The sequence below is a fragment of the Sapajus apella genome, unplaced genomic scaffold (assembly GCF_009761245.1).
Source record: "Sapajus apella isolate SASKATOON/1434 unplaced genomic scaffold, GSC_monkey_1.0 scaffold55, whole genome shotgun sequence".
Taxonomy (NCBI): Eukaryota; Metazoa; Chordata; class Mammalia; order Primates; family Cebidae; genus Sapajus; species Sapajus apella.
The window spans coordinates 14,388,254-14,406,340 of record NW_022436995.1 but is presented as its reverse complement, the minus strand read 5'-3'; the positions used below and the strand labels follow the sequence as shown (position 1 = coordinate 14,406,340).

Genomic DNA, 18,087 nt, shown 5'->3' with positions numbered 1-18,087 from the left:
TCGGTTTGGGATGATGGAAAGGTTCTAGAGATGGGTGGTGATGGTCACACAACGATGTGAATGTATTTAGTGCCACTGAACTATGCACTTACAAATGGTTACGATGGCAAATTTTATGTCATGTGTATTGTATTTTGCTACAGTTTTTTTTTTTTCTTTAAAGTGATTGGTGGGTCCTCTAGATCTACCCGCTCAGGAGAACCTCTCCCCAACCCAGGGCAGCTGGATTCCCACCCTCACAGCTTCTGGTTCTCCAAAGGTCACTCCCTCAGCTGAGTCTTAAGGAAGTAGGAGTTATTTCCTCCAGCAGCCCCCTGTGAAGGTAACTCAGGGACCAAGGAACAGCATTAGCACCCACAATACCATCACTGTCTCTGGAATTCAAGCCCCCCTCAAACCACCATCTAGCCCCACCTCCCTTGACCTCTCCTCTGCCTCTAGTGCAAGATCTCTACTTCCCTGTCATTTGAACTTTTGAAAATGTCATCTGTACTCACTCCTGTTCCTCACTGTTGGGTACACAGTCCTCGGGGCCCAACAGTTTGGCTCCTGTCACCTTCTACCCTCCAAAGTCAATTGCCCCTGCCATGTCACCTGTGGCCTCCTGAGGACCAAGACCAATGGAAGCTTTCTGTTCTCTCACAGCCACTCCCTGCAGCTTTGACACTGATGAGCACTTGCTTCTCCTAAACTCCTTCCCCCGGGCCTACATAACCACTTTCTGGTTCTTCTCCTTCCTTCCTAACCACTCCTCCCTCTCACTCATGGACTCTTTTCCCAGGTTCCAGCAGGGAAGTACTGTTTTGTTACTTCCACACAGTGTCCCTGTTCATCTCATCCCCTCCAATGATGGTTCAAAAAAACAAACAAAACATTACTCTCAAGCCCAGCCTCTCTCGTGAGCATAGATTCATAGACTCCACTGTCTCCCGGCCAGCCTTGTAACAGAATCCTAACTGCTCTGTCTCCGTGGCACCCCACAAACCCACCATCCACAACGCCCCAGAGGGATCTCCTGAGAAGGCAAGCAGGCATAGGTTCCTCCCAACGTCAAAGCTCCCTCCGCCTGGGATAAAATCTAAGCTCCTAGGCATGGTCTCTGAGTCTCTCTGTGGTCTGGTCTTCCCCTAATCTACTTTCCACAGAGCAGCCAAAATGGTATGTAAAAGGCCACAGTTGACTTAAACTCCCCTCCTCCCGTTTCTGCTCCTGAGCCCTTGCTCCCACCCTCCTCCCTGCCTGGAATGCTCATCCCCACCCCCCACACTGAGAGTCACTCCCACTCCTCCTTAGAGATTCAGCGCAGGGGTTGCCTGCCTGGGAGAACCTGCCAGGCACTGGCCTGTGCTGCACCCCATCCCCCAACATACACTTCTCTACCCCGAAGTTAACACTGCTTCCAGAACTTGCCTCTGTTGTGACTCAGGAGTGTCTCGGAACCGTGAGCTGCCTGAAATGCTCCATGCTCCGGTGGCCCCGGAGCCTAGCACAGAGCCCGATATCCAGGAGATCTCTAATACATGAGTCAGTAGTTGAACAGCTGAAGGAAACGATGGGTGTCCAAGACAGCCTCCAGCCCCCAGCCCTGCCCACCCAGAGCCTGGCACACAGTAAGTGCTCAGGAAAGATTGGCAGTATTCTGCTTTCTGAATTAATGTGATTTCAGGCAGGGTCGGGGGTTTGAGTTATGTAGGGGGTAGAAGGGAGGGTCTGGATGAGAGAAACGTAGCCTAAAGGGAGGTTTGGGGGCAGCGCAGTAGGGGAAGGGGCAATGGGGGTGTCTAGAAAGGTGGGAAAGGAGCTAAGCTCCGCGCCCCAGGTCAGCCGGCTTGGGGTCGGGTCAGTCCTCCTCCAGCCCCGCCAGCAAGACCCTTCCCTTTCGCCTGCGTGGCGAGACAACCCACCCCCAACCCCCCGCCGGCTGCCGCGCTCGGCCCTCGGGACTGGGAGGCGTGTGTGTCGCTTTAAAAGCTCCCTCCCGGCGCGGCGGGCCGGCCCCTTCCCTGACAGCGCCGAGGCGAGCGGAGCCGAGCGAGCCGGGCGGCCTTTAAGGGAGCCAGCGCCCGCCCGGGCGGCCAGTCCGGCGGGGGGCGGCGGGGCGGGCCGGGGGCGGCCGGGGCGCGGGCGGCTCAGCCCGCGGCGCTCGGGGAGCGGGCCCAGGCCCCGGAGCCCGGCGGGGCAGGGCAGGGCGAGGCGGTGGAGGGAGGCCCAGCCCCGACCCGGCGCCTGTTTGCCCCACCGGCGGCGACCCGGCGCCCGGGGACTGCCGAGGCGGGGAGCCGAGAGCGAGCGGGCGGGAGGCAGCGGAGCGGAGCGGAGGCTGCGAGCTCTGTGCGCCCCGGCCCGGCCCGGCCTGCCGCGCGCCCCCTCCCCTCCCCTCCCTTCCCCTCGCCGCGCCTCCTCCCCTCGCCTCTTCTCGCCTCCTCTCCTCTCCTCAGCCCGGCGCCGCTCCCGCCTGCGCCCCGGCCGCCGAACCCAGCCCGGCCGGGCCCCCGGCTTCGCGCGCTCTCGGCTGGGCCCGGCGGGGACTGGGTCCCCGCGGCGGACACCGCCCCTCCCCAGGGACCCGGCGGATTCCGGACCTTTCGGAACGTTAACCGAGCCGTGGGAGCGATCGCGCCCAGGGCCGACCGCGGGGCTGGGCTGAGCGGACCCTCGCAGCCGCTCTGGACGCCGGGGGTGCCGGGGCGCAGACGTTCTGGGTCCGGGCTGAGCGCGTCCCGGGCGCCCGGCGGTGCCAGCTCACTCCGGGCCGGGTAGGGCAGGGCAGACCCCAGCGGAACCCGGACCCGGCCGATCTGGACTGGACAGAGCGAATCCCGGACGGAGCCGAGCCCGGGGAATGCCGGGCGTGGGCTGAGGGGATCCCGGCGCCCTCCCAGCCCTCCGACTTTGGCTCACGCGCTGGGACCGGCCCGGCATCTCCTCGGCCTCCCCGCGCCCCGGTCACCTGTGGCCTCGGAGCCCGGAATCCGCCGGACCCTCGCTCGTTCCCGACCCCGAGCCTGGAGAGGCTTGAGAAAGGTTTTTCCTGCCCCCTTCCCTGGAGCGCGGAGGCCCCGCCCCCTCCCACCGCCCAGATGTCTCCGGCCACTGCTCGGAGGACCTCCCTGAGGCCAGGGGCCGAAGGGTCCAGAGAGAGAAGCCCGCCCTAGGGAGCCTTGGGGGGCCCCCAACCCCGTTTTGGGGCTTGGCCCCCGACGCTGCTTGGAGGGAAGGCCGGTGCCCCCACCCTCGGTGAGTCCAGTAGGGGGGTTCTGAGGGAAGGCGGGGCTGGGAGAGGGAGGGTCTGCTGGGAATGAGGGCACCCTGGGGGCGCTAGGAGGGAGGATGGGTGACTGAAGAGGCCCTCTGGCGAACCAACCTTGCCAGGCCTGGCTGGGGGTTTTGGGGGGGCGGGAGCTACGACCAGGGTGCCCCATAGCAGGCTGAGGACTTCTGCTTCTAGAGCAGGGGGCTCCCTCCCTTTCCCTCTAGAGGAGGGGCTATGCTGTAAACCATCTGCCTCCACCACCCCTCCCCACAAAGAAAAAAAAAATCTCCAGCTAGGAAGGGTGCAGGCTGGCGAGAGGAGGGAGGTAGCGGCATTGCCGGCTGGTGCTGCAGCCTGGGAGGGCTGACGCCAGGCTCGCTCTCTCCGCAGGGGGCTGCCCTCTTCCAATCCAGCTCCCTCCCCAGAGCTGCCCATAACTGGAGCCCCCTCCACATCTGGAAGACCCTGGCCACCATCCCTCTGCAGGTGTCAGTTGCATCCAGAGACCTCTGCCTTTGCAACTGCCTAGGAGTTGTGAGGGGATCCCTTCTGCCTTCCCCCATCCCAAGGGCATCTCCTACCCTTAGTCCCTGCAGAGTCATCCCCCTGCCTCTTTGTTCAAGCTCAGGCAGAAATCAGCTCTGCACACCCACAGGCACTTCAAGTCCTGGAGGCCACTCCTGGGACCCAAGGTCCCTCCCCCTGCCCTCCTGTGTCCTCACCTTGACCCCCTCTGCCAGACTCTGTCTCCCTCTGGGTGTCCCACTCCCCACCCAGAGGCAGAGGAGGCGGGGTGGCAGGGGGCAGGGGCTGGTTGAGGGCCGCCCAGGGCCAGGGTGGGCTGGGGGGCCGTTAAGATGTGGAGCTCTGCCCAGCCGACGACGGGGGCTCCGTGGAGGCAGACACAGCGTGTGCCCAGCTGGGGGGAGTATGGGCAGGCCTGCGGCCACGTGGTAAACGATGAACATTCGGGGGGCCCCGGACCTCGGGCAGCCCAGTGACGACCCCAGCAGTGGTGGTGAGCGGGAGCGGATTCGACAGCGCATGAAGATGGTCATCGGGCAGCTTGAGGGCATCCTTCGAGAGCTCAAGGAGGTGGCCAAGGAGCTGAGGGAGGTAAGTGAGGGGTGAGCAGGGACCAGACAGACCCCAGGCCAGCCTTCCTGGGCTTGGCGCAAAAACGTACTCACACGTGTTGGAGTGTGCAAAGCTGCATGCACGTGTGTCGCTCTACTGGGGACCTCCTTTCTCCTTGCTCTCCTTTCCCCAAATCTGCTTTGCTAAAAATCTCATCAGACCACAAGTCTGGAGGGGCCTTCATGTTACAGAGGTTGCTTGAGCCGCATGTCAGTGGGCCTGGAGCTCTGGGTGAGCATGCAGGGCTGCCAAGATGGCCAGTAAGGACTGAATCCCTCTACAGCTTCTTAGTATGGAAGACACCCCTCTGAGACCTAAGCTGACCCTTGACCCCACATCTGTCTCTAAGACTCTGACCTGGTCACAAGGGGCCCTGGGAGAGTGCAGATGGTTCTGCTGAGGTGGTTCCCACTGCTCAGGGCCCAGCTCAAAGCACATCTCCAGAAATCACACAGATACCGAGAACCCTTGATCTTAGAAAAATTTAAGCCAGTTGTGTCCTCTTTGTCCTGAGATAAGAATGGGGCTGAGGGTGCTGTAGTCGGTAACAGAGTTCCTTGCATATTTTGGCAGAGGCAGGAATCTTCTCTAAGGGGATGAGCATCTTCATCCCACTGTTCTGAATATTTTTTGCCAAGGCTGAAAAGCCACTGAGAATGCTGGGATGTGTGTGTCCCTCTCTGTCTTTCTAAGTGGAGCCTGGTTTAATTACTGCTTCTCACATCGCTGGGGTAATGAGGTACACATGTCCTCGGCCCTGCCCCCTGGGCTGCGTTCGAGTCCAAAATGCATGACCAGCGTTCTGAGCCACTAGCCTGAATTTGCCCGCTGGGTGCCATTATACCAGCCAGGTGGGCTTTAGGCAAATTTCAACTCCTTGTAACCAGGGCCCCTGCAGAGATGCAGGGAGAGTGATTGAGCTGGAGTTATGGGCTCAGGCTCTCCCTGACCAGCTGTGCAGGGAGGATAGAGGATCTAGGAAGGCTGAAGAGGTGGGGTGATGGTGGGTACCAACTCCAGGCTGGCAAAGTGGCATTCCAGCCTGGCCTGAGAGCCAAGGAGCAGGGGTTGCTTGAAGGGCACTGTGTTCAGAATGGGGTAGGTGGTGGATATAAAGATACCAGGACAGGAGCTGTCCAGGGTCAGCCTCAGGGAGCCTGCCAGGAAATCCCATCTCAGAAGGTGTGAATGGCTGCTGCTTTGGGCAGACTGAGTTGGTGGCACTTCTGCCCATGGATTGGGCTGGCCATAGTCTGGGTTGCACATCTTTGGACAGTACAATTTGGAAGTCAAAGGCCAGATGACCCTGAGCAACCCCTCCTCCTCCAACCTCTTGGGTCCAAGGCACTACAGTCTCCCCCTGCCCCCTTCTTATTTTAGATCAGGGCCATGGGAACTGTTCAAAGTCTCAGTCTTGGCCAGGGACATGGGACCTATGCCCTGGCAGGTAGCTACAAAGAGCCAGAATTGACTAAGCCTGGGAGTCAACTCTGATACCACTCCCAGCCTTTTCCCAACTGGGCATCTTCCAGGCACCTGCGTTCCCTCTCCCCTCAGCATACCCACCCAGAGCTTGAAGGGGTCAGAGGTAATCCAGACCAGCCGTGTCCATTCACTATCGAAGAAACTGAGGCCCAGAGAGCCATAGGGGCTTGTCTAAGATCATACAGCATACCAGTGGCAGAAGTAAGCCTAGAACTCGGGTTCCTGATGCCTATCCTGGGGTTTCAGCAGGTGAGCTATTGGGCGATCTCTTTGCATTTTGACAAGGGCCTTCCAGAGATGATCCCTGATGCTCATCTGTGATGCAATAGCTCTCAGATTTATTTGCAGATCTTTTAGATGCCCTCTCCTTCCCTTTCACACTCACCCACCCCCATGTTTCCAATACTAGAGCTCCAGGTTCACAGGCTATGCAGCCCAGAGGCCTAAGCCAGGACAGAGAAAAATGAGTCCCCTCCCCCCACACACCCTGTAGGCCATGTGCCTCCACCCAAGACTTTGGCAGGTTGCTACGGCAACCAGAGCCTACCCCGTATGCCACTGCCTGCCCGCTGCCAATGGCACCCAGCTGGGGAGGGGTGGGTAAGCCTCAGAACTCTCTCATCCCCCAGGCGGGGTCTAGACACAGGGTGATGGGCAGAGGGAAGTGTAGAGGAAGGTAGGTCAAGCTCTGGGAGGCCCAGGCAGAAGAAGAGATGCCATCACTGTCTCCCTGTGAGATGAGATTTGTGGGGGATCAGGTTACCAAGTGGGGGTGCCACACTCTGGTTTAGAGAAAAGGGTTGGAACCTCCCTGCTCTCTGGAACCTGTGGTCTTGGCTCTTGGTTCTTCAAGGGAGCTGTAAAGCTGAATCTGCCTGGCTCTCCTCAGTCCCTTTGTGTAGCATCTTTTCATCAGGGGCGTGGGTAGGCTCAAGGTTGAGAGGTGTTCACTTGTTCCCTCAAATCACCCCATGGCCTGGGCAGCACCAGCTTAGAGCCCACCAACTGGGTTCTTATTTCAGGCAAAGCACTTAGAAGTGGAGATGAGAGTCACATACAAGACTGTTGGGGATGGGGGCTGCACAGATGCTTGGTGAAGGAACAAGGCCAGCAGAGTAGAAGGGCTTAGCTTTTTTCCCCTCGGCCATCTTCCTCCTCTTTCTGCTGCTCCCCCTCCCCAGCCCCCCGATGCCACTGATCATGGCAGACCCTCCTCACCCTCTTGAGCATACAGCCTGAAATTCACTGAAAGATGAGTGACCCCAAACCACTTCCTTCCCAAGTCCCTCAGCCTCAGTTTGCTCATCTCTGAAATTGGGATGTGGTGATTTGCACTGCACGCTGATCTTACAAAGATTTATCGGGGGTTTGGCATGCAGTAGGGGGGCGGTCAATACCTACTCACGCTTCTAGAGGAGTTGGAGTTCCCTCTCCCACACCTCCCTCGCCCTCTCAAACCCCTGCTATACCTCTGCCACTGGCTCCCTGGGTGATGAGCAAGTTCTATCCCATAGGTGGGGAAAGTCTTTTAAAGGATTAAGTGAGGTGAGGAATGTAAAAGTGCTTTGAAAGCTAAAATTGTGCTGCAGAGGGATATGACGGTCAATCATTAATTAGCCCTTATCTCTCCCAGGCTCCCCAATACTCCGAGATACTGGGCCACTCCCAGCAGGCTCTCTAAGCTCCTCAAAGTTCTGTAGATCTTAATTTAGAGATGCAGAACAGCTCAGGGGCTCTGCAGCCAGATGCCTGCAGTTCAGTTTCAAGCTCCACCCTCTCCCGAGATGTGTGAACTTGCGAAAGTTACTTTACCTCTCTGTGCTTCTGTTTTTCTGTCTGCAAACATGGGGAGACTACATTTTATGCCTCCTCTCCTACCCCAACCCCAGGGTTGTTGTGAGAATTAAATGAGACATATATAAAGCACTTAGCACAATGATGGGCATGAAGCTCACTCCGTATCTGTGAGATGTTTTTAATGAATTATGCTAGCAGTGGCCTGCTTCTCAGCTCCACGTATGGCCTTGTTTTCTGGAATCACGTCAGCTTCTTAGCCGTGACGAGGGAGGGCAGGACCACGTCCTGGCCTCCTGGCTGGGGCTCCTTATTTTCTCCTGCAGTCGGCAGTCTGACTTCCTGCCAGAGGGGAAATCGAATAGAGAGTGAAAGGGATGGGGGCAGGAAGGGGGTCTCCAATAAGGTGGCCTTTGAACAGAGACCCCACAGAAGCGAGGATACCAGTCGCATGGCTATCTAGGGGAAGATCATTCCAGGCTGAGGGCACAGCCAGTGCCAAGGTCTCAAGGAGGAAGTGTGCCTGGCATATTCAGGTTCCGTAAGGAATCTGGAGCAGCTGGAGGGCAGTGAACAAGAAGAGCAGAGGAAAGGTCAAAGAGGGAGCAGGGAGTCAGATTCCATCGAGTCATGCAGAGCATGGCATGGAATGTGGATTCGTTCTCAGCGAGAATCCCACACTCTCCAGGAATCTGCTGGTCATGTTTCTGGGTGGGAATCTGCCTCCCCACTGCTCCCCCGTTACCCACCCACCAGAAGCTCCCAAGGGCAGGGTATTCAACTTACCTTGAGCAGGTGCTTGGCCTCCTCCTCCTTGGTTCCCCCCCTCCCAGATGTCACTCAACATGGAGGCTCAGATGTGATCCTTGCATTAACACCACCTGTGTCTTCCACATCTTCAGTGACTCTTGGGTGGGATGTAACTAAGGGCACAGTTGCCCACCCTGGCCTAAACACCTCAGGAGGATGGAGGGGTTGCCACAACCTTTTCCCAGCCTGGGGTGGCCTTGGAGGATCCCCCACCTGGTTTGCCTAGGAAGCAGGCATCCTGGCATTCTGTTTCCTGGCCATTCCATTGTGCAGCCCCATCAGCAAGGGGCTTTGTCTGAAGGTGGCAGGGAAAGCCACAGGCCGTGCAAGTGTGAGATAAATGTGGCCCAGCCAGGAAGCAGCTGGAGCAGGAGAGGCTGGGGACCACGGAGCTGTGCCAAAGTGGGTCAGCTCCATCACCCGCAGCTCAGCAAGAATTGCGCGGATTTTTTTCTTATTATTTTTGTTCACGCCTTCCTTTCCTCCCTTTTCCCTTTGCCTTCTCCTCCTCCGGACAGATTTACTGAAGCTCCCTGGCCAATTAAGCCAAATTGCAGGATGAGAGCCGTGAATCATGGTCAGCTCGCTCTCCCCCCTCAACTCCACAGCCCCCCCAGGAAGATAATAACGTAATCACAGAATTAAAAAATAATCAGTGGTCATAAATAATGCAGAATCCCCAGTTATGTAACCAGCTGCCTTGGGGAGCTGGGAGAGAGGGAAGGAGGTGGCAGCTTGTCAGGGGAGGGGAGGGGGGGCAGGGTGGGGGGTGTGGCGGGGAATCCATGGGGTACAGGATGCTAATCCTGGGACTCCAGGTCCTCAGTCCTGGCTCTAGGGCCTTAAGGAACACAGAAATGGCTCGATGGAATCTGACTTCCCTTGGAGAGGGGGCTCAGCCAGGGCTGGAGAGAGGGTTGGGTCTGGCAATATGGGGTTGTCCAGGACTACGGAACTCTTCCTCAGAAAAGAAGCCCCCAGCAGTTTTTATTAAGCCATCTGTCTAAAACTCATCCCTCATCCAACAGCTGTGTTTGCAGAATTTGCCGATCCCTGTGCCAAGCTGGGGATACAGCAGCGAGCAAAGAGACCCAGTCCCACTCCTCATGGGGTTTACTGTCTAGTCGGGGGACGGACATCAACCACATTATAACATAATGCTGCACAATTGTAGCAGCGATAAATAATGTATAGCATTTTAAGGAGAGGTGCAGGGTGCTTTGAGAGCCTTTCCTAGGGAACCTGACCTCAGCTGGGGATTGGGGAAGGCTTCCTTCTCGAAGTGATGACAGAGGAAGTAGGAAAGGAGGGAGGGCGCGTCAGGTGAGGCCCAGAGGCAGAAGTGAGCTTGGTGGAGTGTGTAGGGGTGGTGAGGAGGCAGGCCTGGCAGGGTGCTGCTTGCTGGAGAGGAAAGGGGGTGGGTAGGGAGTTATGTTTGGGAGGCTTAGGATTTTGGGGAGCATGGAAGGGCTGGAAGCAGAGGGGTAACATGGTCCTGTTGGCTGATGAGAAAGTGCAGCATGGAGCCAGAGCTGGGCAGGAAGTTGCTATCAGTGGGAAGACTAGATGGGTGCAGTATTTCAGCCATTTCAGCCAGGGGCTCTAAGGCTGTGGCCAGGACAGAGGTTGGGGACACCTTTGGCACAAGGCCTGCAGGCTCTGTCACAGCCTTCAGTCCTGCCCTTGCTCTCTAGGGGTCCCTCTTGGTCTCCCCGTCGCGGGTCATTCTTGGTCTTAAGGTGCAATGCCCAGGCATCAAGACTCACCCCGGTCTCAGCTCAGCTGCCTCCAGTCTCTGCCTCGTTGTCCCCATCAGCAAGCACATTGAGACAGGTGAACTCAACCGTGCCTGCAGTCCCTTCTGGCTGGGAGGTTGTATGATTCTGTGATTTCATGGTTCCGTTTCTCTCTCCACTCTCTCTCTCCCCCTCTCTTTCCTTCTGTGTGTGTAATTATTTCCGTGCACTCCAAGACAATCCCAAATTACATGTAGGCAAAATGATTATTAAATCTCAGGGGAAAATCACAGATTTCAAGACATCCAAAGCAGAGAGGCAGGTAGCACAGGGCCTGCTCCATGCTTGCCCTCACATTGGCCCAGGAAACCATGTACCGGGGAAGGGCAGTGGGGCTGTGGACTGGCCCAGGTCCCCCACAGAGAAGCTGCTTACTCTCGGGCACACGGCTTCCGTTTCACATCCTCACTATGTCATTCATCGAGTACTGTGACGTGTCTCACCTAATAGACTGGGTCGGATTTGCCTGTGGGCCTCATAGCCAGTTGGCCTTTAGAACCTCTGCTGGTTCTATTCTGTCTGGAGACAGCCCTACTTAAGGCAAAATAAGTACTGTCCATGTGCTAGGTTTTGAAATACCCAGCATGTCCCATTATTCTGCCACAGGCACTGGACCCACATCAGAGGGTCATTCCTTTGGTGCAGAAGTAATTCCCACCGCTCTTGGGCCTGAGCTGGGGCACGGTCACATGTTAGCACCCAACAGGGCATTGTGGATGTTGGTAGTCTGCTTTGTTCCATATGCTGTCCAAAGTGCATTAAGTCACTAAATCCTCACTACAGCTCTATCAAGTAGGTATTACTAGAATTCTCCTTTGATGATGAAACTTAGGCACAGAGACGTTGAGTAACTTGGCCAAGGGCACGCAGCTGGTAAGCAGTGAAGCCAGGGTTGGACCCCACGTCTGGCTCCAGAGCCCAGGTTCTTTACTGTTTAGCTATCTTGACCCTGCAACGTAAAACACGTTCATATCTGTTAAATTTTCATCACCCTGGGTGAGGAGGGGAGTGTTACTTCCTTTTACAGGACAGGAAATCAAGCCCCAGAGAGGGATAATCATCCACCTAAAGTCTCAGCCAAGAGGTGTCAGGCCTCCCTCTTTCTCTTTTCTCCGTGCCCCCAGATTGGAACCAGAGAGGGGTGCACTAATAAAGAAGAGAAAGGGCGTCTTGTGTTGGGGAGTCTTCCAGCCTGAAGGCTTGGGCTCCTGCCATGTGCATGCTGGATCTTCCCTGCTGCTGGGCCTGAGGCCCGATGGTGCTCATTCTCACTAAGCATCAGGATATCCAGCTCCTGGGCCCAGCCTGGCCTCAGCTGACCCTGTGAGGTCACAGCCAAGTCATGCAACTCCAATTCCTACTGGCATTCTCTCCTGCCCTCAGTCAGCAGCAAACGCCACAGCTCTGGCTTCATCAGGAGAGTCTCATTTGAGGATGTAGCTGCCCCAGAGGTGGCCGGGCCTCTCCTGAAGCCAGCAATGCCTTGAATTTCTGGTCGTCACCCAGCTTAAATCCCCCAGTACCCTAGGCTAGTGGTTTTCAAAGCCTGTGTCTGGACCACCAGCAGCAGCAGCAGCAGCGCCTGGAGGCACGTTAGCTAGGTTCCTTCTCCAGCCCCACTCTAGACCTGCAGAACCAGAAACTCTGGAGAGTGAGCTGAGACACACTCAACTCTCAGGGCCCCTCCCCTAGGCCAGTGCTCCTACCAGCCCTTAGATGGAGCTTAGATTGAGCAAGGGCTTCTGGGGGATAGGAGGTTCTCTGAGCTTCCTTTGGTGCAGGAAGGTGTCATCCTGGGAGAAGCATAAAAAGAGGTAGCCAGATTGGAGGTGGGGCCCTGTCCCCACCGCCTGCCCAAGCCCAGCAGTCACAGCAGCCGTACACCTCATGACGGTGTGCGGTTTTGCAGGGGGCTGTTGGAGAGGGGAGGGTCTCAGCTTTCCAGAGACTAGAGCTCCAGACTCCTCACCTGTAAAACAGGAGATAATGATCTCCTGGGTGGGGGTGAGCACTCAAAAGCATGGTGCATGGGAGGTGCTCAGCTAAGGGAGATGGTGTCACTTTCATCCCCAGTGCTCCGCAGAGCCCTTCTGCTGCCCTTCTCACTGTTGCTCATGAAGCTCTCATAGGTTGGCTGGGATTGTCTTACCCACTTGGCGGTGAATGATGTTGAGGTCCAGAGACATTCTGTGACCTGCCCAGAGACACACAGAACAAGGTCAAAGCTAAGTCTGGAATCCAGATGTCCTGATTCCTCCAGCTCTTCTGGAGGCCTCAGCCAAGCGGTTTCCCCACTCCTGGCCTGAGCCATGGTTGAGGGGCCATCCCTGGGCATCAGCACCCAAGCAGCTTCTCAGAGTCATTCCTATAAACAGAGTCCTAGAATCTGACGTGGAAGGAACCTTGGAAATAAACTAGTTCACCTGCCCTCTCCACTTACAGACAGACCAGCTGAGACCGAGAGAGGAAAAATGGTTGACCAGGTCTCCCGCATCCAGCCTGACCAAGTAGTAGTCTTCCCACCGGCCCAAGCCACTCTGGCCATCACTTCTGTCCTTGCTTTCCTCTCATTTTGGGGCACTCACTACCCCCATTCCTTGCCAAAATACCTAGCACATCCCTGGACAGCAGCAGTCCTCAGCAAATGTTTGTTGAATTAAGGACTTAATGAGTTAATTAATTAATTGCCTGTCCTGACCCCAGCCAGGTGAAGAGCGCTGGAGCGGACTCTGGTCTGGATGACTCACTGTGGATCTCTTGGTCTCTGTCACTGTGACTCTTGGGCTCCCTGCTTGCTTTCCTTGTTTTTCTGTCTTGTTTTTGTTTGGAATCTTCTGTCTCCCTTCTCTTGCTCTGTCCCGTCTCTGTCTCTGACTGGATTTCCCTCTTTCCCCCACTGTCTTCCTCCCTGATTGATGTGCTGACGGTGGCCACCCAGGCGAGGGAGTCTCCCGAGGCAGGGCTGCCTGTATAGAAGCCGAGGGTTTCGCTTTGTGCGAGGCAGTGTGGGGTGCAGCGACCTCCGCAGCTGAGCTGCCCCCTGAGTGCATTGAACAAGCAGCTTTGGGCCCAGAATAGATGGCTTCTTTATTGCTTATCAAATAATGCTTGCTTTATTCCTTCTCCCAGCAAGCCGGGATTGATCTCCACTTGTCAGTGGGCAGAGAAGGGGAAGGAGTGAGGAGGTTCTGGGAGATGGGGGCGGGGGTGGGAGGACCCAGCCAGCCAGTGCTGTTCACCTGGTGTTCTCGCCCTGAGGGATGGTGGAGACCCAGGGGCGACAGTCACTGGCCATCTGCAAGGACTGGTCCAGGATGCTTTAGAAAGCCCACACGGGGTCTTCCTTGTGATCACCCACAGTATTTCTTCTCTGAGAGTGTGTGGGCTGCTTAGCTCTTTGTGGAATGGGCTTGCTGGAGGGCCTCAGCCCCTCTGAAATGGCCCCCTCTCAAACTAAGGAAGATTAGTCCCTGATCACCAGGGCTGCCCCCAGAGCAGGTGCTGTGTTTGAGAGACAGGGGTGAGTGAATGGAAGGTGTGCAGGGCTGGAAAGCAGTTCCCTCTCCCCCAGGAACTGAACAGTGCTAAACAGACCTTTGGGAAGGGCCGGAACCAGCTCTGTCCAGCCTGGTCTAACTTGGGCCCTGCACAGGGCAAACAAACCTGTGACCTCCAGGCCAGTCACTTTCCTACAGGCTCTCCCCTGTCTGGTATGCTCGCCAGCCAGGGGGTCTACAGGGACGGGGCACAGACACACTCATACCTGGCTGACACAAGGCCCCCCCGGCCCCTCTCATCTCCTCTCCCCTTCCCTGGTCAGGTGGTGAGCCAGATCGATAAGCTAACCTCAGACTTCGACTTTGAACTGGAGCCGGACGACTGGACCACGGCCACTGTGAGCAGCACCTCTAGCAGTGACAAGGCGGGCGTGGGCGGCCCCTTTGACCTGGGCCACCTGGACTTCATGACAGCCGATATCCTCTCAGACAGCTGGGAGTTCTGCTCCTTCCTGGACGTCTCAACCCCCTCGGACTCCGTGGACGGTCCTGAGTCAACTCGGCCAGGGGCTGGCCCTGACTACCGCCTCATGAATGGTGGCACGCCCATCCCTAATGGGCCACGAGTGGAGACCCCAGACTCCTCCAGCGAGGAGGCCTTCGGCGCTGGCCCCACAGTGAAGAGCCAGCTGCCCCAGCGGACCCCAGGGACGCGGGAGAGGGTGCGGTTCAGTGACAAAGTGCTCTACCATGCTCTGTGCTGTGACGATGAGGAGGGGGACGGTGAGCAGGAGGCCGAGGAGGAGGAGGTGGGCTTGCCCCCCGAGCCTGTCCATACAGAGGCCCACGCAGGCCCCCACAAGCCCTCCCCAGCCCCCTACAAGTCACGGCGCTCTCCACTGACCAGCCACCGCTCAGGCTCTGCCTTGGCCCCCGAACAGACTCGAAGGGTCACAAGGAACAGCAGCACCCAGACAGTGTCAGACAAGAGCACGCAGACGGTGCTGCCCTACACAGCCACTAGACAGAAAGCCAGGGGGAAAAACTAGGGGCTGGGGAGGGGGCCGGGGGCGGTGGACACATAGAGCTATAAATATATATATATATATATATTTAAACAAATGAAGTCATAATAAAATTTAAAAACACTAAGGATCCGGCCCCACAGGCCCCAGAGCTTTCACAGAGCTCCTCTTAGACACGAAGATGCCCACTGGCCTCCTAGGTCCCAGGAAGTGTGGCCAGGACTGCCCTTCCTCCCTCCCTCCCTTCTCATTGCAGGGCTCCTGAAGGGGGTGTCTGAAAGTATGTAAATCTGACGGGAGGTCTGGCCCTCCCCTTGCTAGCTCCTGAACTCCGTGGAGGAGTCTGGCTGCTGGCCAGGGCCGTGTGCTGGAGTGGACTCCCCGGCAGGAGTCGGGCTCTAAAGGGAGTGGTGTCCCTTTAGGCCAGGGCTCACAGTCAGACTGGTTTGGAGACTGAGGACTTGGGGCCTGGGGGTGGCATCACTCTGGCTAGACCCTGCATCACTTGCACCCACCCTCCTTCTACTCCAAGGCAGATTTACCTGGGTATACACAGCCCTGCCTCACCCCCTTCCATCTTAGGGTTGCCTGGGACATAGGGGCATGGCAAGCTGGCCTCCATGCTGGGCCACTGGGCATCCACAGAGCCTGGAGGATCACCTGGGCTGGGCAGGGGTTTGTTTGGAGGGTCTGGACCCCTCCCGATCCTTTCAGCTCCCATTCTCAGCCTGGTCCTGAGACCAAGACCAAAGACTCAGGGCAAAGCCTCAGCCAGCGTGGCCCTAAGCAGACCGGAGTTCTGTGTGAGGAAGTAGGCAGCCACTTCCATAGGGCTACAAATTAGGGCCATAGACAGGCTCCTGGCCGCCTCCAGCAGGTGGGCATTCTCGGAAAGGAGGCCAGTGGTCCCACTCTGTGCCCACCTCTCCAGCCCCAGCTCCCGAGCCCCCCTCAGCAGATCCTGAACAAAGACGAGGTTACAGCCTAGGGGCCTCAGGGCTTCATCTGGGGCATGGCTGGCACAGCGACAGCATCTGAGTATCTTTGGGGATAATAATCACAATTATATTGCTCACATTTAATGAGCAGGTCTCCGTGCTACTTCTATGCTGAATACATTTTATAGCATCATCTCATTTAATCACCACAATCACCCAACAAGACAGGAATGATTATCCTCATTTCTCTCACTCTGTCACCCAGGTGGAGTGCAGTGGGGCCATCTCGGCTCACTGCAACCTATGCCGCCCAAGTTCAAGCGATTCTCCCACCTCAGCCTCCAGAGTAGCTGGGACTGCAGGTGCGCACCACCATACCTGGCTAATTTTTGTATTTTTAGTAGAGATGAAGTTTCACCATGTTGGCCAGGCTGGTCTTGAACTCTTGACCTCAAGTGAGCCATCAACCTTAGCCTCCCAAAGGAGGCTGGAACCACTGTGCCCCACCCTGTCCCCATTTTTCAAATGAGGTGACTGAGGTTTAGAGTAGTTTGGTACCTGCCACAAAGCCTGTGCTACTCTGCCCCATGAATAAGTGGTTTCCAGGCTGTGCCTGGCTCTGCTAGCTAGCAGCTGTGTGACCTTGGGCAAGTTCATTTGCCTCTCCGAGCCTATCTACCTCCTCTATATAATGGGTCTAGTAGTCTTCTCCTACCTCACCAGCTGCTGTGGGGCTCCAGCGAGATGGCGACTGTGAAAGGACTTGACAGACTGAAGGCACTGGACGTGCCTTGTGTTCAGGGCAGCCCCCACCCAGATGGCCAGTGATTTCCAGGGCACAGGGGCCTTGAGTGGGATGGCCAAAGAAGACACTCCTGTCCAACTGGGAGCCACCCCTGGGTGGAAGACACTGCATTGCTTGGTCCCTTGCAGTAGCTCGAGGTCGGAAGTAGACTGCAGCTTAATTCACGGCCCCTTGCTCAGAGCAGGGAGGTAGGGCTGGCAGCATAGCAAGGACATCACTCCTTGGGGGCCTCCCTGCTGCATATTTCAATGAATGCAGCTTTACAGCCCCCAGTGTCTGTCCAGAGGCAGCCTGACCAGCAGGTCTGACAGCACCCACTGCCCCTGCCTGAGGAGGTGCTATCCAGGCCTGGCCGTGGGCAGACGGTGAGATTTTTTTGTGCAGGCCAGTCTGGAGCAGTTGCAGGGGATATGATCTGGACAAGGCTGGCAGACCGAGGAGGCTCTGCAGTGTGGGGCTTGTTCCTCAAGCTCATGGTGAGATCGGAGCCCTAGAGTTAGCCAGGGTGCAGCCACCAGTGTGGAAATCCAGGAACGACACAAGCCATGGCCAGCTCTTCCCAGCTCAGGCCTGAGAACCAGGGGTCTAAGGCCCTCTGTCAGCCCCAGGATACCCTCAGGCATTTTGTGCTGATCAGTGATAGGACCAGTTCAGAGGAGGAGTGCCAGGGGCTCCTCTGGGGAGAGGGCCCAGCTGCATTCTGCCCCACCCTGAGTGTGAGGAGGTGGCAGTCCCCGCCCAGGAATGGGCCTACCTGGTGCTAAAGATGTACATAACAGTTCTTCCTCTGAGGCTTGTATTTCACCTCTCATGGTAAAATCACTTTCAGATTTACGGTTTCTCATCTTAGCAATAGCCAGGGAAAAGAAATCTACAGAATAGGCCAGGCACGGTGGCTCATGCCTGTAATCCCAGCACTTTGGGAGGCTGAGGCGGGCGGATCATGAGGTCAAGAGATCGAGACCACGGTGAAACCCCGCCTCTACTAAAATATACAAAAATTAGCTGGGCATGGTGGCACGCGCCTGTGGTCCCAGCTACTTGGGAGGCTGAGACAGGAGAATTGCTGAGATTTCGCCACTGCACTCCAGCCTGGTGCCTGGCAACAGAGCAAGACTCTGTCTCAAAAAAAAAAAAAAAAAAGAAAAAGAAAAAGAAACCTACAGAATAGTTCCCATTTCACAGAGGAAGAAACTGAGGGCCAGAGCTAGGGGTCTCTGACACAGCTGTGGGATCCCCCACCCCACGCTGGCTCTGTGTGACTCTGTGGTCGTGGCTAACATCCATCAGTTGCCCCCTGCTCCCCCTCTGGCTGCTTGCCCCAAATGGGGCGGCGGTGGGAGTATGTCCTGGACGAGGGGGAAGTGGGATATAGGCAGTGCTTGGCTGGCTTCATAATTTTGCTACACCCAGTCTGGGCCTCCTGTTAGTGGGGGTGGGATCCCTGTGGCTTCTTTTTTTGTTTGTTTTTTGTTTTCTTTTTAGATGGAGTCTCGCTCTGTCGCCCAGGCTGGAGTGCAGTGGTATGATCTCGGGTCACTGCAACC

General features: G+C 56.8%; 1 protein-coding gene and 1 long non-coding RNA gene across 2 annotated transcripts; one reads left to right on the top strand and one right to left on the bottom strand.

Moving 5' to 3' along the window:
• The first annotated feature begins 2,207 nt into the window (after positions 1-2,207).
• Positions 2,208-15,874, top strand: INSYN1 (inhibitory synaptic factor 1). The gene is made up of 3 exons (XM_032244780.1): positions 2,208-3,237; positions 3,644-4,369; positions 14,096-15,874. The coding sequence occupies exons 2-3, from the start codon at positions 4,214-4,216 to the stop codon at positions 14,819-14,821; spliced, it is 882 nt and encodes a 293-aa protein (XP_032100671.1). The 5' UTR covers positions 2,208-3,237; positions 3,644-4,213; the 3' UTR covers positions 14,822-15,874.
• Positions 7,803-8,950, bottom strand: LOC116527661. The gene is made up of 2 exons (XR_004258660.1): positions 8,456-8,950; positions 7,803-8,011 (listed from the first exon to the last, which is right to left on the bottom strand). It is a non-coding gene; the product is annotated as an uncharacterized LOC116527661 (long non-coding RNA).
• Positions 15,875-18,087: the final 2,213 nt, after the last annotated feature.